The sequence below is a fragment of the Rhopalosiphum maidis genome, chromosome 3, assembly GCF_003676215.2.
Source record: "Rhopalosiphum maidis isolate BTI-1 chromosome 3, ASM367621v3, whole genome shotgun sequence".
NCBI classification, from domain to species: domain Eukaryota; kingdom Metazoa; phylum Arthropoda; class Insecta; order Hemiptera; family Aphididae; genus Rhopalosiphum; species Rhopalosiphum maidis.
Genome location: NC_040879.1, coordinates 56,327,899 through 56,355,888, shown reverse-complemented (window position 1 = coordinate 56,355,888; position 27,990 = coordinate 56,327,899). Strand labels below are relative to the sequence as shown.

General features: G+C 26.0%; 2 protein-coding genes across 4 annotated transcripts; one reads left to right on the top strand and one right to left on the bottom strand.

The window, feature by feature from the left end:
- Positions 1–2: 2 nt before the first annotated feature.
- LOC113555566 (zinc finger protein neuro-d4) lies at positions 3–11,964 on the top strand. Of its 2 annotated transcripts, XM_026959995.2 has the most exons (11): positions 3–432; positions 1,972–2,081; positions 2,416–2,604; positions 2,702–2,883; positions 3,012–3,185; positions 3,861–3,945; positions 4,673–4,861; positions 10,958–11,160; positions 11,226–11,367; positions 11,426–11,538; positions 11,606–11,964. In XM_026959995.2, exons 1-11 carry the CDS (start codon positions 386–388, stop codon positions 11,732–11,734), a joined length of 1,563 nt encoding a protein of 520 aa, XP_026815796.1. In that variant the 5' UTR covers positions 3–385; the 3' UTR covers positions 11,735–11,964. The 2 variants fall into 2 exon arrangements, with proteins under 2 accessions (XP_026815796.1, XP_026815798.1); XM_026959997.2 differs by lacking the exon at positions 4,673–4,861 and having other exon boundaries at positions 4–432.
- A 92-nt stretch (positions 11,965–12,056) lies between these two features.
- On the bottom strand, positions 12,057–27,708 carry LOC113557349 (delta(24)-sterol reductase-like). Of its 2 annotated transcripts, XM_026962817.2 has the most exons (11): positions 27,539–27,708; positions 17,277–17,476; positions 16,964–17,119; positions 16,595–16,700; positions 16,329–16,447; positions 16,107–16,201; positions 14,710–14,878; positions 13,679–13,828; positions 13,391–13,588; positions 13,132–13,307; positions 12,057–13,062 (listed from the first exon to the last, which is right to left on the bottom strand). In XM_026962817.2, the coding sequence occupies exons 2-11, from the start codon at positions 17,457–17,459 to the stop codon at positions 12,909–12,911; spliced, it is 1,506 nt and encodes a 501-aa protein (XP_026818618.1). In that variant the 5' UTR covers positions 17,460–17,476; positions 27,539–27,708; the 3' UTR covers positions 12,057–12,908. The 2 variants fall into 2 exon arrangements, with proteins under 2 accessions (XP_026818618.1, XP_026818619.1); XM_026962818.2 differs by lacking the exon at positions 17,277–17,476.
- Between the last annotated feature and the right edge of the window lie 282 nt (positions 27,709–27,990).

Here is a 27,990-nt window from a genome sequence, read left to right as displayed (position 1 = left end):
TACGCAGGCTCAGACGCCGTCGTCGCCGATCGATCCGCAGGAAGCCGACGCCTAAACGCCGTGCGAACGGTACGCCCAGCAGCATATATATTGGTCATTGGACGGCCAATGCGCCATCGCTCGGCGTTCGACGTACACACGATTCTCGTCTCCCCCCTCCTCCTCGCCGATCGTCCGTTGTTCGGTGCTTCCGTTTTTGCCGTTCGACCGATCAATTCGTTCTTGTGATTTCGTAACTGCATTTTTTCCGATTTTTTTCCCATTCGCGTACAACTCTTTGCACGCGCGCCATTGCCAAAAGCGTCCGGTTCAGCTACCGCCAACACATATGCCACTGTCGTAACGCGTCGCGGTGGCCATCACTCCGGGACAACAAAACATCACCATGGCGGTCGTCGAGATGAAACCCAATTTCGTGAAAAGCGTCTCCTGGTAAACTATCATATTCTATTTCTCTTTAGTTTTTGTTAACAGGGATCAAAAAATCTGTTTTTACCTTTCTACACGCCGAACAAAGTGCTTTGATGTTGTCAACGATTTGATGTACTACAGTGTTGTTTATAGCACTGTTTAACCTTTTTTTTGTTTAATGGCCGCTATTGTTAAGGATTTGTTCTAGTTTTATACATGTGTATTTACTATGTTTGATTAAAGGCATTATATTTGACATGCTAACCATTATGATTTGTATATAAAGACAAAATTCAATGAAATGTTAACATCTAGACGGAATTAGTCGACCCTCAATTTTTATTCAGTTTTATTTTATATACTTACCTAGTATTACGTATGCATATAATTTTAACTGAATTATTAACTCCAAAATTTTATAACACATCAGTTAGATATTATTTATTTATTTTACAACGGGGCAAGCTCTTTGTAATATATATAATATCTAACAATGCTATAATATATATTGCATACAATTAATTAGTACAAATAACCAATAGGTATCTAATTAACTATTATATTATAATACATATAATTATCTTACTATGAAGGAAACCTAATACTTTTTGATTTTCAATTAAGAGGACACTGTACCCAAATGTTTTTCTCTGTCTTTCTGGCGCATAATATTCTAAAATATACTTAATTATAATATTCTTATCTTTAAGTTTCATAGTAAGTCAATTCACTGTAATATAAGATATAAAATGACAATGTAAAATTCATAAGTCCTCTCAAAGAAAAAGAAAATCAATTGATATTTAATATGTCTTATTTTTATATCCGTACCAACCATACCTTCATTAATGATAACAAATTAGTACACCAAAATATTATTAATTTATCTTTAAATGAAACTCCTCACTGTTTGACGTTTACTAGGTTCACAAATAAATATAATTGTATTTAATATTTTTAATTATTAGGTATTTCACTGTACCTACTTTTAAATCTAATGTAAAATATACCATGAAAAACTCTATGTAACGTAAATATTACATTATAATGGTTGGTTTGATTCATAACCTATTATATAATTTTTATACCATCTCTATTACAAAAACTTTATAACAAAAGAAATCTTTTGGTCCCTTCAAATTTGTTATAGAGAGTTTACGCTGTATTTATTAATATGCCTAGTATCAAATGTTTTGATCTATAAGGATTATTATTTTCCATTTTAATTAATAAGGGGGATTTTTTTATCTTGTATAACTTAAAATGAACTTGCATAATTACATTGCTAAATGGTATTTTTAGTTAATTTTACACTGCTAGACTACTAATAATATATAAATCATCCTTGTTATTAATAGGTGGTATATAGGTGCCAAATATACTTAACTAAAACAAGAGTTTAATAAATCTAAAAGACGTCCCTACCAAATATATATATTTTTCAAAGTACCTATATAGTTAGTCTCAAAGTTATTTATGTTATATAAAAAAAATGTTTAATGATAACTTATGAAAATAAGAATTATTGTTTCTAATACAGTATTTTATTTATTATTTTAGTTTTATTAATGATTTATCGTACCGTGAAGCTGTTGAGAATTCTGTGAATTATAATACAAGATTATGCATAGAACGGCGATTGAGAATGCCATTTTTAGATACACAAACAGGTACTTATGAGGCTATGACATAATATAATGTATGGTTTTATAGTTTGTTCCATCAGAGAATAATCACATTTTGCGCATCTCGATTGATGACTTTGTCGATACTGAACCCTTATTTTCCCCTCTAAACATACTAAACGGTACCAAACTTGCCAGCTTGAGTTGAGACATACCATTGTTGCCGCTTGAATGCAGTCCCAGAGTAGAGTTGCATGAGTGAACGCAAACAAAAATTGGTCGGCAAATTGTTTATTCTCTCATGAAACGGACAATATAATTTATAAAAAAAATTTACTATGCATTTAATCAATTATGATTATAATTACCTATTTATTAGGTGTAGCTCAAACACATTCAAGTCTATTGATGCTAGAAAGACAACGTATGCCCGGGTTAAATAATGGTCAAGTTTATACATATCCTTCCAAAAGATGGAAAAAGAAAAGAAGACAATATTTGTTAAATACCTGCAATACCAGTTCTGTAAATTCCTCTGTATTCAATTCTGGAAGACGTAAAGAATCTGGTTAGTTAAATAAAAATATTGCCTATATTAATTTTATTTGTGAAATAATGTATAATTAAATAGTTTATTCATATTATTAAATTATTTTATTTAAAAGGTTTAGCAAGTGGTGGTGATTCCGGAGATGGAACTAATTCATTTAATATCGATTTACATACTGGGGATAGTCAAAATGCAATTTCAAACAATGAAGATAGTAAAGATAGCCTTGGAACAAATACCATAGTATCTAAAGATGATCAGACTAACCAAAACAGTTCAAACACTAAAGTATCTTCTGTAAGTATTAAATAGAATTTGTTCTATGTATTATGATAGAAAATAAATTAGAAACAGTCATTTTCTGAGGTCCAAACCATCCAAATACTTCTTTTAAAGGTATGAAAATATTTCATTTTTTGTTTAAGGAATGGTACTATGATGAATTTGAAATGCAAGAAATCGAAGGATTTGAAGAACCTGATGCAGATTCAGATTATGATTATGAAGAAAGTTACACTAAACGAAAAAGACGAAAAGGAGGAAAGCCTGGTCGTAACAGTACAAATAATGAAAGTACAAGTGGTCGCCGCAGTACAAAAGTGAGAAAATATTAATTATTAACAATTAATAAATATAAATATTTATGTTTATTTTTAATAAATAAAAATATATAATTGTAATTAAAAATCTTAATAATATTTATGATATTTATGATAAAATATCATATTAATTTCCACTTGAAGCAATGTCTGGGTATAAAAAAATTTACCAAGGTTTAAAATGTTTAAATATAATCATGACAAATATAATAAATCTATAATTAAATAAAAATCTTATTTTAGTATATTAAATAATAACCACTAGAGCATAATGTCTATCGTTTATAAAATTGATAAAAAAAAATTTTAAATAATTATTGTGCTGATAATAAGTTATTACAACTAGGGAACTGATTTCTATTTATCATATTACCTAAGCTATTTAAATCATTTTTTTTTTTTTATATTTTTTATTTTATAGTTCATTTAGGTTACATAATTACTGCCTGTAGTTTATACTTCACTTAAAAAATAATAATTTATAAATTTAACCTATTATGTCAATATATAAAAACTGATTAAAATTAATAAATTTCTGGTTTTTTATTTATATTTTACCGTTTTTATTGCATATAAGCCTAATTATTATTGATATGACCAAATGCTTGCTTTTAATTTTGGCAAAGTGGCATGAGTCATTATTAATATTTTATAATTTTTTTTACTGTTATGAAGGGTTCAACATCTGGAAGAGGAAGAAAGAAAGGAATGAGTGGTTTCATTGATCTTCAAGATCCTGATAAACCATATGCATGCGACCGTAAGTACATTTTTGCATTTGTGTTATATTTGGTTAATGCTATTTAAGTCATTTTTATTACCTATTGTGGTTTTAACATTTTTATAGTCGTGCACAAACTTTACCATAACCTAAACATTAACTTGCAATAAATTATTGCATTTATTTTTACCCTAATTATTTCAATTATGTCAAATGAGCATACTATACCATAATGCATGTTGTGTTAGCAAAGCACAATGAGGTGGTATTATTCATAAAATATGATTCATACTTTGATTTTAGGCAGGTATAATAAAATAAGAACTTGAATTTATTGTAACTTTAAACTAAGAATTATTATTAAAATTTCTAGCTAAAAACATTTTAAATATTAGTCTTAAGGGTCTAAAAATTCATAAACAAAGTTTTATAGTCATTATCCTTAATAGTATTTTGGGTTGAGCATTAATAAAAAAAAAGAGTTATAGATTTATTTTTTAGAAATGTTACATTTTTTTTATAAACAGTTCATTCTTTTTACTTAAATATGGTGTTTTATTTATGTAAAAAATATTTCTTTTCTTACTTATTTTAAAGACTTATTATTTTATATTTACTTGGATTTTTTTTTATGATTTTGTAATTTGTATTGCGGTTGTCACACCGTGTTAGTACTCTAGTTTAACTTGTTTGCGTTTGAGTGTTTTTGTTTGTCGTGACCATTATTCCGGCTGTATGAGGGTGTTAGCGTATGCTAATGTTTCAGTATGTGGAGCTCGTTACAAGACTCGACCTGGTCTTACTTATCATTACACTCATTCACACAAGGAAAAACCTGCTGCCAATATACCTGTAGCAGATGAAGAGGCCAGTCAAGAGAGTGGTTTAGTATCAACCCCTGTGTCTCCACAAACACAACAGTCTCAACCATTTGAACAACAACAAACTACAACAGGTTGGAGCAAATTCCAGGACAGTTATGTCACCTTCCTTAATGCCCCTGGTAATCACTAAATCGCTTAAAATAAAAACATTCTTCTGGCTGCACGCTCTTTAGCCCTAGCTTTTATTATACTATTTTTCTTATTGATTTTAAAAAAAAATTTCAATAAAATCAAAACATCTATAAGCATTTGTTTACATTGAAATCTAATAAGAATTAAATAATTTTGACCTCATTTTCTTTTTAACATTAAATTAATGTAAAGCTCTAGAACATTTTTTTAAGGATTTTCATTGTTAAGCGACATCTAGACCAAAATTACGTTTGTCAGGAAATTTGTTTGCAAGATTGTTACAGACATTTGATACGTTATAGTTTAGGGTATAGTTATAGTCAGAAACATTGTTGTTGACAATTTCAAAAACATATGCTTATGACCAATTAATCCTAGTTAAGCTAGGGTGTAACCTCAGCCCATCTTATTATGTAATAATTAATACATTTATTAAAAAATAGTATGAGGTTTAAATTTGATAAATTTTTACTTATTTTTAAAATGATTTATAAGAATATTTAATATTGTTATTATGATAGGAAATATTTAAAATTTTAATTGTAAAAGGTTGTTGAAACTATTATTGTTAGAAGTTTTATAATATTTAGAGTTAAAATGGTTGTTGAACAAACTAAAAAAATTTTTTATCTGTTTGCATGAATATTAGTCGTATTCATGGAAATGTTAAAAAAAATTACTTTAATAATTCTATAAATTAAGTAGTAATGAATAGTTTTTCATTAAATTTGGATCTTATTTAAGTAATTTTTTGATCAATTTTTTAACTATTATGTTCTTTAACATGTGATTTCAGTTAGATTCATTTATTTACTTTTCAATGTTATTTTAAATCTTCTAATTATTTGATAATAGGACATTTAATAACATAGGTTTTATTTTATTTTAGTATACTATCTTATGAGGATTACTACTCTTGCATTTATTGTTGCTGTCTTATGAGTGCATAACATTGCAAATCTAGGCTTAACAGTTCATACTTAGTTTCAGTAGTTTTAATAATATTAGAGTGAGTATGGACTTATTATAAAACTTAATGGTAAGAACTTTATCTGTGTTTGAATGTAGGATTTTTATGATAATTGAATATTTTAGTGATTTTTGCTAAAAAGAAAATTATAATGTTTATTATGTCTACTCATAACTTGCTCAAATACAATTATCGTAAAAAACTGACATACAAACATATATAATATCCATACCATTAAGTTTTAGATAATAATATAATAAGTTGATTCATACTAATATCAAAACTAACAAAATTAAACATGAGCTGTTAAGCATAAGTTTGTTATGTTACGCATTCTTAACAAGACCTTTTTCTTCAAATTTTATCATTTAAGATTAAAATTAGTTGTCAAATTTATATCATATCCAAATATCTACTATTCACTATAAAATCTCAAAATATTAAATAAATTATTAGTTTTTTTTTTAGTTTTTCTAATATTTTATTTTTTAGTATCTAAAAATTCATAATTTTATTGATAAACCAATATTTACTTTCATAAATTAAAAAAATAAATAAAAAATAATTTATGCTTTTTGCTTTGCATGCAATAACTCTCTTAGTTGTTTACCAGTGGGTTTCCTTTCTATTCATATTGTTTATGTTATGCAATCTGAGTATAGATCATAGTCCAATATTTGTTTTATGTGATTAGCCCTCACGAGTGTCACAATTATTTTCTATTGAATATGTATTTAGTAAATTATAAAAGTTTTTGCTTACAATGAATATAGACTTCTTGAGCATTGTAATAATAGTATTGCATTTCTATTAGTAGTGTGAAGTAAACTAAGGCCATAAGTTTGAAGCTGGATTTTATTGAGTCTTAATCAACTTTGTATTTATAAATTAAATACCACCTTAAATTTTTACTGCATGTGAATGCTATTTAATGCATTAAACTATATTATTGACATACTTATTTAAAATATTTAATTGCTTAAGATTTAATGTTGAATTTTAAAATAGTATTCAGTTTTTGTTTAGTTTGATTTAAAACAACGTATACAATTTAAATTGGTACTAATTATGATGTTACCTGAACTAAATGGTAAACAATTATATTGAATCCCATAATAATACCACCTAATTTTCAAAACTATATTTATACATTTGTTTTTTGATTGGCTTTATAGTTCAACAAACTCAATTATGACTTGCTTTTAAATTTATTTTTAGTTGTATTTTATATGACTACCATATATTTATGAATATTGTATTATCCAAATACTTAATTTGTGGGCTATTATTGGTATTTATATGTATTCACTTAAATCTAAGGCAATTAATATAATCATACACAGAAATAATGTAATTTAAATTTGGTAAGCGTTAGTCGTTTTATGCCATAAACAAAAAAAAGTTTTGTACTAGTATTTAATTTTTCTATGTAGTTTGTACTTTGTAATTTATGTTGTAATTTTTGCTTATTAACAACATAATCAACAGTATACATATTATGAGGGGTACATGGAAACTAGTAATATTAATGATGAACATAAAATATCATTAATTCGTATAATGTGTTTATTCAAAATATTTAGCAACATTGTTGAATTATTTCCAATACACATATTGTTGTATATTATTATAACTTCTAAGTTATTTAGTTAATTTAATAATATACTGGGAAAATTTTAATAGTTTTTCAATATTTCAATTCAACATTTTATAGATATGGGGTGTTTTCCCTGTACCTCTCATTTATATGCAGAGCTGGGCATGAATTAAAATCAAAAAGACTTTAATACAAGTGTTCAGTGGGCTTGTAATATTAAAGTCTCTTTGGTTATATGGATAAGGGGTTGTGATTTTAAGCTCCATATCTTCGAACCAACAATGTTTCGAAAAGTTATCGACCTTTAAAACGACAATGCTTTACCAGCGACTTTGATAACCCTTGGTAATGAATACAAATTGATTTAGGATTTAACTCATTATTTTAATCAGAATATTTCGTTGTCCGTTGATGATTGGTTTGTTTGTCTTATTAATACAAATTGTTTTCAAATTTAAATCATGATTTGTCCCAGCTCTGTGTATGCATGTGTGGCGAGTGCATATGCGCTTGAATGTGACGTTAAACAAAAACATATATTTCATAATTAATTTTCAAGGAATAAAAATAAAATAAAGCCCCTCTTTTTGTTTGTTTTTGTTTGAAGGATAAGATGGAGGTGGCAGACGTCCCGAATGACAGAAAATATTATTTATGGGTTTAGTGGTGAAGGTCTGGGCCATACCTTGTGTACATCAATTTATGGCAACATTATCATTATAATAATGCTGGTGGCAGTGACTTAACCACGGTCCTTAAACCAAAATAATAACATCACAATAGCATAGAATACTCTAATAGCTATAATTTGTTTTATTTTGTTAAAATTAAATGTTTTTTTTTTTTTTTATTTTGTGGACATCAGACATTCCTACTTATTTTAGTGAATTTTAACCCTATATTGTACTGAATTAAATCACTTAGTATAGATGTTTTGTAAAAATATTTCCTTGTGTACTACTAAATAATTATTGCCTTTTATGAAACATGTTAAATCAGCATATAAATGCTTAATATGTAGCACATTATAAATTCAGTATTACACAAATAATCTGGGACAAATCATGAGCTTCCCTCCATTGTACAGTCAAATATGAATTTTAATTTATTATAATATATAGATAATTATGTAATTTATAATGATGTAAATTCTAAAAAAAAAAAAAAAAATGTGATATCTTATAACTACACCAATCATTTAACTAGGCAGTTGACTTTTTATTTATTTTAAATTTACAATAGGATAAAGAAACATCTATTTATTATTTATTGGCAAGTTAGAAAAGAATATAGTGAATTCTTTTATTACAAATGTTATTGTCGTTAGAGCATATGAGATGCTTAGTTTTTCATAAGAGTTAAAATGTTATAAAGTATATTATATTATTTATTTAGTACTGGAATTTTTTATTTTACTATGTTACATTATACTTGAATTCTTTGAATCTTATTGGTTCAACTTAAACAATTTAAATTTGATTATAAAATAAATAAATAAAACTTAAAAAATTGAAACTTAAGCAATAAAATGAATATATCTTATTGACTATTTATAAACATCTACAAGCAATTTTATATAATTTATAGCAAACAAATGTGATTTTTATTTTTTTTAAAGATGCAGACAAATCTGTTAAACACAATTTTCCTTTATAAATTTACTTATTCATATGACAATTTCTTCTAATTTATAAAGTAAAACATGAATACATTCTAAATCCATCAAATGTATTATTTATTGTTTATTTAAGTAATCTCTAGTTTTCTCTAGTCGGTTTTTGCAATCTTATTTTTTTTTTTTGTTTATCATTTTTGAAATTTATATTTACATATTGAATAGTACAACTTTTGTCAAATTAATTTATTATTTATTCACAAAATGAATTAAACTTATTACCTATAAAATATCTTGAGTATATTTTTTTTATCATTTATTTCAGTCAAAATTTGAAAAAAAAATTATACCTCAACTGTTGATAATACAGATGTTTAAATGGGACCTATTTTTTCATACATTTTTGAATAATATGTACAGTCTATATAGTAAAAATAAGTTTTAAAATAAATATTTATCTTTACTAAAATATTATTTGCCTGACCTGCATCATTAATATTATAAATTGTATTTTTATCAATTGGTCACCTTTTTATTTCAATGAGTGATTTTAATTCACCTATTTTTTATGAGAAAAAAACCAATCAATTATAATATAAAATAGATGAATATTTGTGATTAAGAAACATTAATTAATCAGTTCTATTTCTATATTTATAGTATATAATTAAATTGTTCATGTTACAATTTTTAGTTATTCAAATACTATAACAATAATTAAAACCATAAATATATTTATATATATACACATCATAATATGTTTTTGTTTTTAACACAATTGTCTGCGTACCTGGTAGTGGTTAATTTTGAGTAAACATATGTTATGAGCAATGAATGTGAATTTGTCATTAATTGTTTTTAAATAAGTTAAATTATGTTTGATCAATCATAATTCATTGAACAAAATCCATTTTTAAGATGACTTGTTATAGGCAAGTGTTCCGAGTTTAATTTCTATTTTATTTTAAATAATATATTCAAACTTGTGTAGTATAAATTAATTATTTCAAACACATATCTTTTTTAGTTAAATTAAATAACTAAGTTTATTATCATACATTATAAAGTTGTCTTAAAATTGGAAATTGTCCCTTTGTGTTCAGTTCCGAGTTATACTCTGATTATTTTAAGTCCATATAATTCATTAAGGCAAGGGGTGCTGTACTTGGACATATTTTGGGTTATGTATAACAAATTGTTTAATCTAAATAAACCATAAAGTTATAAATAATTATTGTTTTATTTTTTATAGTAATCCTTTTCTTTCTTCCTAAAATGTTTAAATATGTGCATATTATGTATTTTTTTAGAATAATTTTTTCATACTTATTTATTATTGTATTATTACAATAAATTAGTAATGAAATTTTTTATTTAAATTTGTAATAAATTGAAGTTATTAAACTTTTAATAGTAGTGAAACATTAAAAACCACTGTTGAAATATTTTTAATATTATATTTTCATTGCTACATCAAAATTGTGTATGTGTATTAATATATAAAAATAAAATGTTGATTTACGACGGAGGAACAAGATAAAATAGCTTTATATTTATTTTTGTAGTTATACTTAGTATAGTTAAGTTTTTCAGCTGGTTTTATTTAGTCATAGAATTTTATTATTATTATATGATTATGTTATATTATTCTTTTATTATTATTTTTATATAAATAATAATAAATTATAAGAGTAGGGAATAAAGTTAACTGTGCAAGTTGCAGTGCATCACACCTCTGGGAATAATTACTTCCCTACTACAAGACTATTTGAAGTATGCATTGTGATTTGTAGACCCAAATGCACGGTTTGGTCAAGGTACAATTGGACCGAATCAATGGTAATATGTTTCAGGTGCTTCAGGCAGCAACAATACTCCGGTGGCTTCTCCTGCTCCTCACTCAAAACGGGTTTCAGCTAGAATGTCAAACCATCAAAACAATTCTCCGCTGGTAACGTTAAATCCAAATGAAGCAGCTTCAAGCACTGCAAGTTCAACTTTTCCATCAACTACTACTCCAACAAAAACATCACATAATAAAGCGGTTTCAAGAGAAGTAATAATTTGTATTATAAAACTTAAATAAAATAAAAAAGTATTATAATTATTATTCTATTTTAGGGATATACGAAAACAAAATCTGGAGGCAATAATAAATCTGCAAATCCATCACCGTATTGTGATTTTTGTTTGGGCGATGAAGTATCTAATAAATCTGGTCAACCAGAAATATTGATTTCTTGTTCAGACTGTGGTCGTTCAGGTAGAAGTGTCTTGCATTTTATTTTATTAAATATACTAAACTTTTTATGTTTTTCTAGGCCATCCAACCTGTCTTCAATTTACTGCAAACATGATCATTTCTGTTGGAAAATATCGTTGGCAGTGCATCGAGTGCAAATGTTGTTCAATTTGTGGAACATCCGATAATGATGTAAGAATAATGTTTTTATACTTTGTAAAATATTTTAAAAGCTATCATTTTTTTTGTTAATCAATAGGATCAACTTTTGTTTTGTGATGATTGTGACCGTGGTTATCATGTGTATTGCTTAACACCACCACTTACATCACCGCCTGAAGGTTGCTGGAGTTGTAAATTGTGCATCAAAGAATTCCATTCAAAATAATGTCTATCCTAAGAAAAAACTTTTTTTTTTCTTATGAACTTTTGAGCTGTATAAATGTCATCTTGAATAGTTAACCAAATTGTATTCCATAAGGTGTGTTTACTAAAAATATTTGAGTTCAACCATTGATCACTAGATATTTAGGGTCAATCAGTATTATATAATTTAAGTTTTTTTTTTTTTTTGTAATCATATTTTTTTATAATTTTTTAATTGCCAAATTTGGTTTACATAAATTAGTTCAAATTATAATTTACATCAATTTGTTTTGAGTATATTATTTTTATTATTATTTTTACTTTTTTTAAACCATTGTGTGTAATTGACTATAATAAGTGATTTTTTTTCAATATTGAATGATTAAATTTTTTTTTTCTACAGTTCATTTATTATTTATTTATTTTTTTCAATTATAAAAAATAATCAATTTGATTGGATTGTATTCCCCTATTGTGACTAAGAATAAGACACAAAAACCTATAATTTAAATTTTCGTCATTATGTATAGGTAAAATGATGATCTTGAATAATAAATAATTAAAAGCAAACATTATTTATGTGGTTTAACTCATTTGTATTTAAATGCTATCAACAATATATTTAAGTATCCAATTATTTAGTAAGTATAGTGAAATGTCAAACTATACATCACTTGATACAAAATGAAAATTTAAATGTTATTTAGTTGAATATCAGAGATGATCTTAAATGTTAAGAGGATGTTAACGCAATATTTGTTTTCTCACTCAGACCCACACTCAACATAGATAAACACTCACCTAAAATCTTTTCTTTTTTTTTTATGATTTATGAGCAATCTTAGAGTAACATCACAAATTATAGAGGATAACTTTTTTGAGGGAATGACATATCAGTTTTATATTTTATTGTATTTAATTGTGTATATGATTTTCAAAATAAAAAAAAATGTATATTTAAATGATGTTCAAATTGTTTTGAGACAAAATTTAGTCATATTGATATGTCATACACTTAAAATATTATTCTCCATCGATAATTTTACTCTAAGGTAACTCAAAAACATAAAAAAAATGATTCTACGTAAATGTGTTTTGTCTATGTTGCGCATGGGCCAGAGAAAGAAAATAAATAGTGCGCAAACATCCTCTTAACATTCTTTGATTTTGATTTCATAAAAAGTAATGAGGTACTATTATCTTCTAACTTTCTTATTCACTTTGTCGTAGACTTCCGGAAAGTTGTTTTTACAATTAAGCTGCATTCTTGTACTCTGATACAAACAATGATTAAACATTTTCTTGAACTCATATACATTCAAAGAAGTGCCAACATACATCATCTTAAACCTTAATTTAAATTAAAAAAAAAAAAATAACGTTTTTTTAATTATACATATTTTGTAAAATTAAACTTACCCTTTCAACTTCAGTACAAATAGTTCTAGATCCTTAGTGATACTCGAGTTATAATTGGACACTTTGGGCTCTCCATATAAACCAATGTCAATATACATTTTGTCTACTGGCGCATGTGAATGTACAAGACCGTGGCCTGGATTTAAAACAGTTGGGCATACCCAAATAGGATAAATCTAAAATTACAATAAACAGTACTAAACACGATTTAAACTTTTGTTATCGTATTTATATTATGATAATATAAATGTTGAGTTACATTCAAATGTTCATGAAATTTTTCCACAGACTTTTTCAGATTTGAAATAGGTAGTATGAAGTCGTCTATGAAATGATGTTCATCATACAATCGTTTAATAGTGTCTGTTTGTGTTAATTTTAGTAGTGCCACTTTTGCTGGCATTATCCAGCCCAATAGATAACGAAATACTGGATGATTTCCGAAAGGTATAATATCCTGTGCACAGATATCATATTTTCATTTTACATTATAGTTAATACATACAAAAATATTAAATACTACAAATGTTATTATAACAGCTATTACCTGTACTTCCCAAAATAAAGAATTATTATGTCTAAAGTAATAATCTTTTAAAGGAATAAATTCTTCAGCATTCTTCGGTGATAATAAAAATGACTCGACGTGTTTAAAAAACCATGGTTTATAAAATCGACCAATTTCGTTGACATTCTTCTAGAAAATATAAATGTTTATTCAGATTAACAATTATTAAATACAAATAATATTTAGGACTGTGAATTTAATGCGCTAAAAACCATGATTTAAATCCAAATTAATTTATGCACTTAAAATGGAAACATAATTGAGATGTCCAAAATTTGTAAAATTATACAAAATAAAATCGCTACAATGTATATTCACAATCAGAAACATATATGTGGATTAACGATTGAAAGGGTCCAGTTAATAATTTATAAATATATTTAAACATTTAAACCTATTATTTATAATATTATGTATTCAAACAAAATAAGTAAATATACCTACATAAGTTACAAGATTACTAAAAAACAAAAATATTTTTTTAACAGAATCTGATCTTAAATTGAGAGAAAAATCGATGCAGGAGACTGAACAATTACGCTAATGTCACTAATACTATTTTATTTTTTTTAGCGTAGGTCCTAAGGTTCGTGAACTTTTATCAATGTTAAGACTAAAAAAATATGGACATCAACAAAAATGTATATAATATGTGTAATATAGTTACTATTTTACTTTATCATATTTGCCAATATAGGTACGTAAAATGAATGTATTCTTTTTTTCAATTGTTAAATATTTAATGATGATATAAAAAATATATAACCTGCAGTATGTTAACCTCTGCACTAACGTCTATAATAATGTGCAAAATAATAAAACGCACTTATAGTACCCAAGACCCACTAATGTCTTTTTTAAAACGAGTATGTAAAATATATTTTATATTGAATTTAAAATAAAGTGCATATACACTTAAAATCATATTAAATTCACAGATATGCTAATAATACGATAACTATATCGTATGTATATTGGTAAACATGTATAATAGGTAAATGGTTTATTACCGTGTCTTGATTGCCGTCTGTCATTTTTCCAGTCATCAGAACTCCATCATTTTTACTAAACATTAATAGCTCAATAAAATCATTGTTTTCTACATCAAGTGTTTCCGAGATAAGGCTGGATTGAATTTTTTCCAAAGAACTAATCGGACGATACTTAAGTTTGACATATCTAAACAAGTTTCAATGTACGATTTGGTAGATAAATATAGGTACTATATTATAGTGTTGTAGTACTGTAGTCTGTAGTTATACGTAAGTAAGCATAGGCGTAACTAGTGCTTTAAGTTAGGGGAGCTAAATTCCTAAAAAAAATTGTATGGCAAATTGTTTTTTATTTGATTATTATAATATTATTTATTGTTTCTATTGGTGTTTACAACTGATTTGAATGATTATTGATTATTCGTTTATATGAAACATTATATATTTGTTTACATTTCAGGCAAAAATAAAGTTAATACTATAATATATTAATATATTTATATGCACATTCATTTACCCATAAAATTCTGGCGGGCTGAAGCCACCCAACCCCTTCCCTAGTTACGCCTATATACGTAAGAAGGGGGGCGTGAACAATCACTTTTTGTTGTATGTTTACAAGTTGCACAACTACTTAACAATAATATATAATAATAAAACATATTTTGTAAAATAATTATATTTTTTTTTTCTCATTAACAATAATAATAAACTTATATTTACCGCAGAACATTAACCCATGAAATACGGAAATAGTATAGGTAGGTCCTACTACCTATCTCTAAACTCTCATCACAAAGCGCCAAATTTATGAATTATTCTGCCTTTTTGTATATAGTGTTGGGCGTTAATGAATAAACGTAAATTGTGCCCCAAAAAAGGAAAAAATTGTTAATTGCGCTCAATACATTTCAAGTATTAATTTCCATGTCGTAAATGACGCTCCGTAGTTTTTTAAATCATATTATTTCTATGATAATTATTTTTCGTTAGCCGAAGGGCACAACGAGATATAATTAAATTTTTAAATGTATTAATAAATGTGTGGTTTTAAAACATTTTTTATAAGATAAATATCTAGAGGTAGATTATAATAATAATAATAATATATTAACTTAGTAAATTACCAAGTAGGTAATAGGTACATCATTTTCATCTATTTATATTTCATGGTGCTGCAATAATAAAATCATTGATATCTACAATAACGTAGGTAACAATTATATAGCGATGAACGTTTAAGTTGTACACTAATTTATGTTCAACAGCGTCCAAAATAATATATATATTGACATTGACGAATTAAAAAGGTCTGTAATAAGATACTATGAGTACAAATTACCATATACTCATATTAGAAATTGAAAATTTCTGGGCATACTTTAAAGTATTATTTTTAAGTCAATTATATTTACGTTTTCGCCGGTATTATTCTGATGTTGATAGCCGTCAAAAATCCCAGTGTGCCATATGAAAATGGAATACATTCAAAAACGTCTGGATTCTCTAACTAGAATACATAATAATAAACAATAAACACGCGTTAAATAATTTTTCATAAAATATACTAAATACTATACTATACGAAATAAGGTAGGTAGGTACTACCTATATATTATTTATTATTATAAGGCTACCTCTGAACATGTGATCAAATCACCGTTAGCTGTGACGAGTTCGTATTGCGTACACGTTTTATGAAACAACCCGAACTTAAAAGACGAAGATTCCAGTCCTATGCCCATAACTAATCCACCTAAACCACACGAATACAATATAATATTAATACTCATGTCACTCATGACGCTTATATCACTTATAGGTATTATAACCATTTTTATTTTATCTCAAAAATATTTTTAGTTGTAATAAGTATAATATAATATACATATATACGATATACCGATAGTCAAATCCTCCAATTCCACGGCAACGGGTATTGTCCACCCCGATTGGATCAGTATTGGAATTAACTGACCCACTGTAATACACGGTTCGACCCTGACTGTCTATAAATATATTCATAATAATTAAAACAAACAGAAAAAAATTAAATTGATCGATTATCGAGGTAACTAAAGTTTGTTTTTACTTTAAACCAATGATCAGGCCTTATTCAAACGGTCAGTATAGAATAGAGACGTAAGCCTGGTAAAGTGGTAAATTAACACAGTAAACATTTACTGCAATATATTTTAGAAATAGAATAAGGCCGATGATTATTGATTATTAATTATAATTTATGGCTACATCAATTACGATAATCGCTTACCCGATTGTGACTATCGATGGAAATCATCTCGTCCAAATGGATGTTTATGTTGAACATGCGTTTCTTGTACGTCATTTCAGCCAGAGTCATGCTTCTCCAACTAGGTCTGGCCGTACACATTACACGGTCTGGAGCGTATACATTTCTATGCCGTATCTGCAGAGGAAGAAAAAGTATAAACAAGTAACGTCAGATAACATTCAAAGTAAGTACAATAATAATAGCACAGTGTTTTGATTATAATTAGGTAATGTTAAATGTAATATTATAATATACACATATATATATATATATATATATATGGCGCATTCACCTCGCGCTGAATGTTTTCAACTTTTTTATCGTGGTCAATTCCGGTACAACGGCGGCGTGACCATGAATTTTTTTCGAAGGCAGCCCACATCTTTCCCAAAACGGTGCAAGGCAAGAGGAAGAATACTACAAACACCCATCGGTAGTTCACCAACACGTATTCTATTAAAGTATCCGAGTACATGTCAGTATTTGAATGATCTGAAGATACACATAGAATAATATACAAATAAATATTTTTTATTGAAATGATTTTAATTTATAAATAAAAGATGAGTACAGAGCAATAAGTGAGTACAGCTTTACCACATATACCTAATATAAGTGTCGGGATGCCGGATAGTCACTATTATGTTGAGTATATTTGTACTCTTAGTAGAGATTTAAAAAATGTAAAACTTCAGTTAGCAATGAACCGTTGTTTAATCAACTTGTGTTTTTATTTTTTTCAATTCCCTAAGATCCATTCTTTTATTTAATTTTTTATAAAAACATGAATTAACAGAAATTTACCAACGATTTTTCTTTACTAATGTTTGTAGTACGAAATAATACATATTCATTACTTATTCGGTACAGCCAGAATATACCACGTGTACCTATTTACTTCAAACACATAACTCATTTCTGTTGACTTAGTCTCAAGATACTTATAAATTTTAATTAGCTGAAAACATAGACATAATAGAATATATTAATAATTCTGTTATGAATATGGCTAAAAGTGGTTTAATATCAGGGGAAAAATATATTTTTGAATGTTTTTCCTATGTACTTATCTTACATATTGGAAAAAGATGATATTTTATGGATTTAACATTAAAGATACTAGATATAGAATCAAAAATGTATATCTATGAATAATACATTATGTATACAAATGTATATAAGTGTAGTGAATAATTATAAAAAATATTTAGATTTTTCTAATTTTTAACTCCAAAATAAGTACCTATCTAATATATCATATTTTCTACAATTTTGAATATTGAAATAAATTTTTATTTAATCTAGGTCATAGATATTAACATAATTATAAAATAATTGTGAGACCACAGTACATTCTCTTTTTAAATCCAAATATAAGACTTATTTGAATCTTTTTAGCATTATACCCATGATAGGCTGTGAATTAATGTTATCATTATATCATATGACATTTTTTGTAAAATGTAACTTACTACAATTCAATATACATGGCGATATCACTATGACAACGTTACAGTCGTACTCAGAACATAATTATTATGTACCTAACCTTAATAACTTATTGTTATACTTGTCGTAAATAAAAATTTTAATTTTTAATATTTATGTATACATACAATATTTATACATTATTTTTACTATGAGCCTGTTTTACGAGTATAACGTTTTTTTTTGTTAATAAATATACACTATATTATACTATACAAAGCGGGCCTTAGACAGGGGCTCTTTAAAAAAATTGACCCAAGTTCGTTCTATTTTAAGACCGGCTCTGATATATTTACTATACACAATATACATACATTATAATATACTATTACAGTATTATATATACAGCATTAAAATTTATAATTATTATTAGTGTCCTACTAATTTATCATGTTACACACATAATTTTTCAGTATGAAAACATGACCAATACTAAACTAATATCAATAAAGTAATGTTTCGAATTTAAAGAAAAAACACATATTATAAAATTAAGTAAGTTTTTATTTAATCGCGAGCCGTCGAAATACTGTCGACTCTGTAGCCTGTTGGGAAATATAGCAACGAGCCGCGTGATTCGGGCAGTATGGAATCTTGATTGTATGGGACGGAAAAACAACCGACTGCACTGAAATACCTACACTAATATTACTACTACTTACACTACTTACACTAACACCAGCGAGCGGCAGGAATTGAACGATGTTAAATTAGATTTAGAATGTTGTCCGCAGCATAGTCGTGCGCAGACTTAAATTATTTCAGAGGATACCTACAATGTTTTTGACCCCTCTTCTTAATATTTTTCCTTAAATTTAGTATCTATTTCTAAGATAGTTTCATTTTTAGTTATGATTTGTATTTATGTTTATAACATCTAACTATTATATAATTATATGTAAAAAAAAGGTGGGCAAGTGGGTACCGCTTTGATATAGGTACAAATGTACAATGATATATCATTGTATAAAAAAACGATTCTGAGAGATTATTAGACTAGCTATATCACACTATTAAATGTCTGAGTGACTAAGTATGTCAAGTATAATATATATTTTTTGATATTTATTTTACTATTAATGTTAGTAGTGTTGCAGTCTTACAGTAGGTTGATTTAATTTTCGTCGAAAACATATTACATTTTTATTATATTATTAATACTTAATTAAAACATATTATGAGTTGTGAATGTTATGATATTATAATAGTAGTGATAGTACTATTAACTTTTGAGTCAATTATCAATATCAACTTACTGTAAAACAGTGTAAATATTAGATTCATGAATTCATGATATATTAAAAGTTAAACTAATCTACTTATTTTTTAAATGCCATGCGTAATGCGTATAGTAACATAATATAGGTACTATAAATAGGTAATATTATAGTAATATACGTAAATATTTCCCATGGTTTTAAATAATAACAAATATTACAGACATTCAAACAATTTTATTCATCGTTAAAACATGTTTTTTTTATCTTAATTTTAATTTTAAATGCCTGTAATCGTCATGTTACTGCTGAGTAGCTACTCCCCTCATGATTTCACAGTAAACTTGTATTTCCCGCTCACATGCTTATTGTAACTACTATTACAGATTGTATATATTCTAACAAATGTTAAAAAAAAAATGTCTATAAAAAAAATCATGCATCACAATTTTTTTAATTTTAGTTTCAAAATTAAAAACTTATGCGTAGTATTAAATTTTAAAATGCTATTAAGTATGAATATTTAAAATTGTATATATTTTTAATTACAAAATAATTATTTATAAATATTAATTATCTTGTAAAATTTTGTCAAAATTTGAAATTAAAATGCTTATAAAAATAAATTATGACTATGTGTATCTTTAATGTTTACAATAAACTATTAAAACAACTTATAAGTTATAAGGAGCTTTATTTTATTATTGCATTTTTGAGCTTAATGACCTAGTAAACATTTCAAGAACATATAAATAAAATTCTGATAATTTATCATGTCTATAAATAGTTTAAAAAGAATCAAAATATTTTTTGAAATTCAATTAATTATTTAATAGTTTCTTCAATTTTTTGTTTCTTTAACAGCTACCGCCTACCGCATATAAATATATACTTGATATCTATAAAAAAAAACTAATGATAATGTGTAAAATTGAACTAAATAGTTGAATCTATGAACCAAATATGTCCCGACATATGCTATCAAGTATCAAAATCCGTCGTTCCTTAGCTGGCATGTTTTGAGAGAGGAAGCCGACAAAGCAACTAGTACGGTAACAGCGGTGATACCCGACGCGGTAGCATAGAATCCTGGTTATTGTTTCGGACGGAAAAACAACCAACAGTTAGTCGAGGACACGAAAAATGACCGCTAACCGGCAATCGACAGTTTTCGATAGTATTACAGTGGCGTATTTAGGATTTTGTCTAAGGGGCATATACGTTGGTAAACAAAATTTCCCTTTACCAGTGGGGGGGAGGGGTACACTCACCAAAATGTTGAAAATTTATATACTTATTAACAATAAGTACTTACACATAAATAAATAAGATTTTATTTTTTTGTTTTGAAGATTTATAATTCATTGTAATTTTTTTATAAATTGGAGGAAACCATAAGAATACAATAGTATCCAGTGCTTATTGATAAATATACATAATTGTGTAGGACGAAAAATCAAAACAGTAAAAAATAATGCACCAGCCAGTGCTCCGAACTTAGGGCCCTTTTTTGGTACTTGGCCGGGGGCCTGGACCATGGGAAAGTAAAGACTAAAGATCGCTAGGCAGCTACCTAGTTTGCCTAGGTGGAAGTTCGGCACTGGCACTAACGCGAGTGTTCGATTTTCGATTATAATGAATAGTGAATTATTATGCTGGATTAAAAATGAACTAATGCAATAATAAATATTATAAAAATAAGTAATACCTAACTCGTATTTAGTGTTTAAGTTTGTTTATTATTTGTATACTATTTAATTATTAGAACTTATTGTTTAGAATGCCTATTTATATATATACCTTCGCCTTGCAATATGTTTTGAAATAGTAACCAAACGCTCATTATTAAAAGCATAATAATAACCGTATCTTTATTGACAATAATGACGATTGACGGAATTTTACAAATACGAATTGTTTTCAATCATGTACATATTTATCAGTAAGTGGTGTATTGACTACGGCATTAACCATAATAGTTCTAAATTCTTAAAATTTCAATATCATAATAAAATGTAGCATTTTAAATAATTTTATTCTGTATTTCTGTAATATATGTACGATATTATTAAACCTATCAAGTAAAAAAAAAGACCAATGGGGGGATATATCCCCCCGTAAATACGCTACTGTTACAGTAATATTGAAATAAGTCAAATAATAAAACAGCGTTTTATCTATTTAACTATTGACTTAAGTAGTAACACTAGTAACTCTATATAGATGTACGCGGTACGCCGTGTACGGACACCGGTAAGAATGTGAAGCAGGTATGTTTAATGCGAAATGTTAGATGGAATGTGTGGTGAATAATTTTTTAATTATTAATAACATTATTAATCACGAATAATATTTTCATTATTCACCACCACTTGGTTGCACGAATTAAAGTTATAAGCGTGTAAATTGTATTGATTTAATAATATATTAATATGTGTAACATAATATTATAATTAAAAAAAAAACTAGGGAAGCATTGACTATTTCACTCTATTCTATAATCAATGTAGTGAATCAATAGTAACTCTGCTGTAGTCTGTAGCCACTTCACATTAGCCAGTAGGTAATCAATAGTCATTAAGATGTACCTCATTGTTGAATTTTTAACAGTAATCCATTAGGATGTGTTAAATTTGAATTTGAATTAAATAATAAGCTATTGATTACAAAAAACAATTCTAAGCTGTGTCTCCTTCATTTCTAGATTTATTTTAGTATGTTTAAATGTTGAATTAAATTTTTACAAAAACATTTAAAGCATTTATTATATTAATGATTGTTAATTGTTATATACTATATTATATAATTTAATATCATATCATATTGGTAGAAAATGTAATTAAGTTGCTAATGTAGGGCTAAAAATTCACAATGCTTTTGTAAATGATAGGAAAACAAGTACAACTTTACGAAATAATGGGAATAGTACGAAGAATTAATTTGGACCCACCAAAGGAGAAAGTATAAAATAATCTCAAATGAGTTACAAAATATTAGCGCTGACCCGGAGGTCGTTCGGGCATTATTGGATGGCTAACTTCGCGTAGACTTCATTAGATCCTATTGTAAAATAGAAAATTCCCTCATAGTTCGTAGCCTATTTTCTACTATAATAATGCCTTCATACAAAAAATAGTATTTTTTAAAAACATACAAATTATTGTAAAACCAATACACATTAAATAGTAGAGCTATGAAGTTACTGTGTGTGAAGCGTATCTCGTCATTGAGTAGGTCAGCATTTTTTAATAAAATCATTTCGTTATTTAATTCACAAAAAGCTGAAAATTATATTATGGGCTTATGGCTACCGTATTTATTTACTATTTATAAATGTATAATATTTAATTATTAACTATTAAAAAAAAAAAGGAAAACCATATTTGGTGAAATATTTAAGTATCAATGGTTATTAATTTTTAATTTATAACCAAAGTATCAACTATATAATATTTTTTATGCAAAAGTTTGAAAATAAATATTAGTCCAAAATGTAATAATTTTATGAAAAACACAATACAAAAACATTATTGTAAAACTAATAGTTGTTACATTACTTGTTTGACTCAGAATCTAAAGCATTTGTATGACTCATTTTAATGAATTTAATGCTATAGAGTATTTATATTATGTATATTGTGTTAACTAGTAATAAGTTAATTTTATATCTATAAAATTATAACTAACATCTTCTATCGTCTTACTACATAACAAGTAGAGACGCGGAGTACGAACACATAGGTGATGGCGTGCAGACATGCGGTAGGAATATTCAATGCGAAATAATTAATTCTGATAAAGTCAAGCGAACTTTGAATTTAATTTAAATAAATGGCTGACCTGGATCCTGGAATGATCTTAAAATCTTAAAATAATATGCCGATTACAATGCGATAAGATGTGCATGCTATAAAACAGTCCTCTTAATAAAAAAAAATCACAGTACCAGACTAAATAATTTAGTTATAACAATATAACATTAATTAATTAATTGCACTACAAATATTATTAACACAAATAATTCATCATATTTATTATATATTTTTTAATTAATTATACGTTAATTTTTATTTTTATGTGTATTGCATGTTACGAATTTTAAATTGTTTATAATACTTAATATGACAAATATGCATACATTTTGACCTGCGTTTCAAAAAAATCAATAGCTTATTCTTTATTTTAATTTAGATAATTTTATTTATAGTAGGACAATATGGTTTGTCACATAGTAATTCTATTTAATAAATAATAATAATAATAATAATAATATCGAATAAATAACTATTCACATTTATAAATATTGGATTTGAATAGGTTAAAAACGAGATAAATTTTAAAAAAGTTATATTTTAATTCATCAAGGTACACAAGTACACCAATTATTCAAAAAAAATCATTGTTGTATCAACTATTAATGAACAAGGTTTAATTAGATTATTTGAATTTTTCGAGCTTTTAATTGTTTTTCAAATTATATATTTGCAACTGTTAGTTTTGAACATCTTAAATGGAAAACTTTTTCTTACATTTATTCTTATCTAAATTTACTGAAGGAAAGTTTGGTATATTTCTATGTTTCTAGAGAACATTTTTAAGATTATCTAATTCATACACTAGCTGATAATGCTTCTTTCAGCTGTAATCTATAAAAAAATTGAAATTATATTAAGTTCAAAAAGTTTTAAATATTAACATTTGAACTATCGCTTATTTTGTAATATATACAGATGAACATTTTTACCCTAATGTTTATTTATTAAGAATAATTATTATACCTATATACATGGATTGTATTCGTCTTACAAATACGGAACGCATATACATTTAAAAATTAGTATTTAAAAATTCTCAAATTGCATGACAATTGTCTACATTAAACCCCTTATTTAGTGGGTATGTCGTGTCATCATAAAAAAAAGTAATATAATAATAAATATTAAATTCACTAAATAATAATCAACAGTAGAATATTAATTAATAACGCTCTTATTGTCTATTCGCTATTATAAATATTATAATACAAGATTTCCAAATAAGAAATTAGAATTTATCAATTTAATATCGTGTGTTCAAAAAGTTACATGTGCGATAGTTACACCAGCAAAAAGTAGCCCTCCCGTATTTACACATAGACTGACAATATTAGAATAAAAAAACCATATTTATTTTTTTAAAAACCGATTTTACGAAAATATTCCCATTTATAATTATTTTTATTAATCATTTATTTTTCCAATTGTCTTATAAATTAGATGTTGAAAACTTTACTAGTATAAATAACTAGATTTAAATTATCACCAGAAAAATTCCTCGAAGATCGGAGCATTCTTACTTTTATATAATAATTAATAAATGTCTTCCTTTCAAAAATTGATGTTACGTAAATATCACTGGTTTCTTATAAATTTTTATTTTAGTTTTTCTCAATTATTTAAAAAAATACTGGGCATATAAATCATTGAATACAAAAAAGATTCTAAGCGAAGGTGGTATATTATAAGCCATAAGATACTAAGTATATTTTATGATGTTTTATTTTATTAATTTATTAATACGATAGGTTGAATTAATTTTTAACGAACAATTGTATTCATTATTATATTTATATATATATATTGACACTGGAGTTGTTTTTTACAGTTATGTAAAGAAAAAGTTATGGAGAACCTTGTATTGGGTTTTTTAATCTTAGGTATAAATCATAAAAATGTTATGAATTTTTAACTTCAAAATTACTTACAAATTTTAGCGATTTTGACATATTTCGTAAATATTTTAACTTTAAATGCTTATAAACAAAAATTGTGACTTTAACGATTTTTGTTTTTTTTTTGTTTTAATACGATAAATACAACTTAAAATAAACCTTGTATTACATTTTAAAGATTTTTAGATTGTCAAATTTTTTCTATAGGCATTTGAAGAAAAAAAATGTAGAAATATCTAAAATTTCAATTGTCTATAAATAGCTTAAAAAAAGTCAAAATATTTTAAAAATTTAATCGTAAATATATAACATTTGGTGAAAATTTCAAGTATTTACAATAATTCGTTTTTAAGTTACAGCAAAATAAAAAAAATCAATGTTTTTGAAAAGTAGTTATGCATAAAAATTCCCGTTTTTCCGTTACTTTTTCACGGTTTTTCCTGACGCTTTTAAAAACTATTAGAAATTTTTTACTTTTGATCCCCCCTCCCCTCAAAGTAACCAACTAGATTCATTTTTCTTTCTAAAGATGGGCTGAAGTCAAAAATCAAAGCATTATTTCTATTTCAAAACGTGATGACAGACACAAAAAAAAAAAAACACATACATTATTGTAAAATCCTCCTCTGTTCAGAATCTAAAAACATACTACATCATTGTAGAAAGTTTATTATAAGTTGTACTTATCGTATTAAAAAAAAATTAAAAATTGTTAATCACAATTTTTGTGATTTATACCTAAGGTTAAAAACCCCAATACAAGGTTTTTGATAAGTTTTCCTTCAAATAACTATAATAAAGAACTCCAGCGTCAATATAGAAAACATTTTATGAACTTATGAAATTTAATTTTTTACGAATAACGATATGTTATACAATTTAAATATAGGTAATAATATAATATATCCTACTAATTATCTTAGACTGACACATTATCTCCGTTCAGAATCGTTTTTCGTATACAACGATACCTATCATTGCATTCAAATTTAACACATACATTATAGTGACCTACTCTTCATCTATACTATACAATAGAGCAATACCCACTTGCTCACCCTTTTTTTAAATTACAACCAAATAAAAAGATTAATGTTGGTCAAAAATTGGTTTTACATAAAAATAGCCGGATTTTCTACCTTTTTATTTATTTTTTAAAATTAATAAGAAAATAATTGTTCATTTTTTCATTTTTTTCCCTAAGTTACAGTTTGATTCACTTTTCTATCAGAAAAAAATATCTAAGTTAAATAAATTATATTGCTCCAAAAGATAATGACAGTGACAATGACACACACGCTCAACCAAATTATAAAATCAAGTAAAATAAAATTAATACTCAAGCACTAGCAATAGTGACTGAACTTGATTAATATTCTATTCACAAATAAAACTAAGAACAAATTCGTTCAAAATCATGATATTTCTGCAGTACCTATTTCAGACTACACTGTATATAATGTATTACTCATTTATGTATTAATGTAGATAGATTTAATAAATTAGTGTATTATGTATATGTACAGCCGATAGGTTAGACCAATTATAAGTGTATTACAATTAGCACATTATTTTTGTATTTATTATGCAAGATGTATACTGAGTGATTCAAAATTTATGTTATAGCCATTATATTATGTCTGTTAAAAAATAATAGGTTCCCATTTAAATGTTTAAAGTTAACACCTCAAAACCCTCTAAAATATTTCAAAAAAATTATTAAATGCACAAATCATTTTCGATGTTTCTAAATCAAAAAACTTTCGTATCATAAATTGTTCTCTATTTTGAATATCGATGTCTTATAAATTTTGAATCACTCTGTATATATATATATATATATATATATGGTAATTGGTAACATGGATAATGCATATAAGAGTATATTATATAATTGATATAATAATATAATTGTATGTTACAAATGTTACAAATGTTACAACAATATAGTGGTACACAGGTACTTACACTGATATTCATTTATTTAAGGAAAATTGTTTTTGTTTATCTCTATTAGTTATTAATTTATTATCCTTAATATTTATAGTGCGATCAAGATAATACGACGACCAATTTGGGATAATAAGCTGATCATCGTCTTAACTTAGTCGCTCTATATATTATGTTATATATAGTTACCTTTCTGTTTGAGTATATTGAAGTTGATAAAATTAATTTAGGTTATCAGGTACTTGCAGCCTTTAAATTTAAATACTACAAAGGAGTAAAAAAGCTTAGGGTTAGATTAGACAAATATTGACAACTTTAAACTGCATGTCTGCTTACATATGTTTTTTTCATGAAATATTGATACACATTTAATTTAATTAAAACATAATATAATGAGTAGGTATGTAATTACATTTTTTATGAATATTGATAACAATAATAATATATTTTTAAGTAATTTTCGTAACTATCGTAAGCACGTTTTCTTGATTAAAATTTTACTAGATACTTACTGTGCGTCATCGAGATACCTATATACTACGTACTAAAAAATGTCACATTAGCAATTTTTCTTTCCACGAAAAAATGTAATTGTTAGTTGTTACATAATATACATTTTGCATTAGTTACAGAATTAGGTA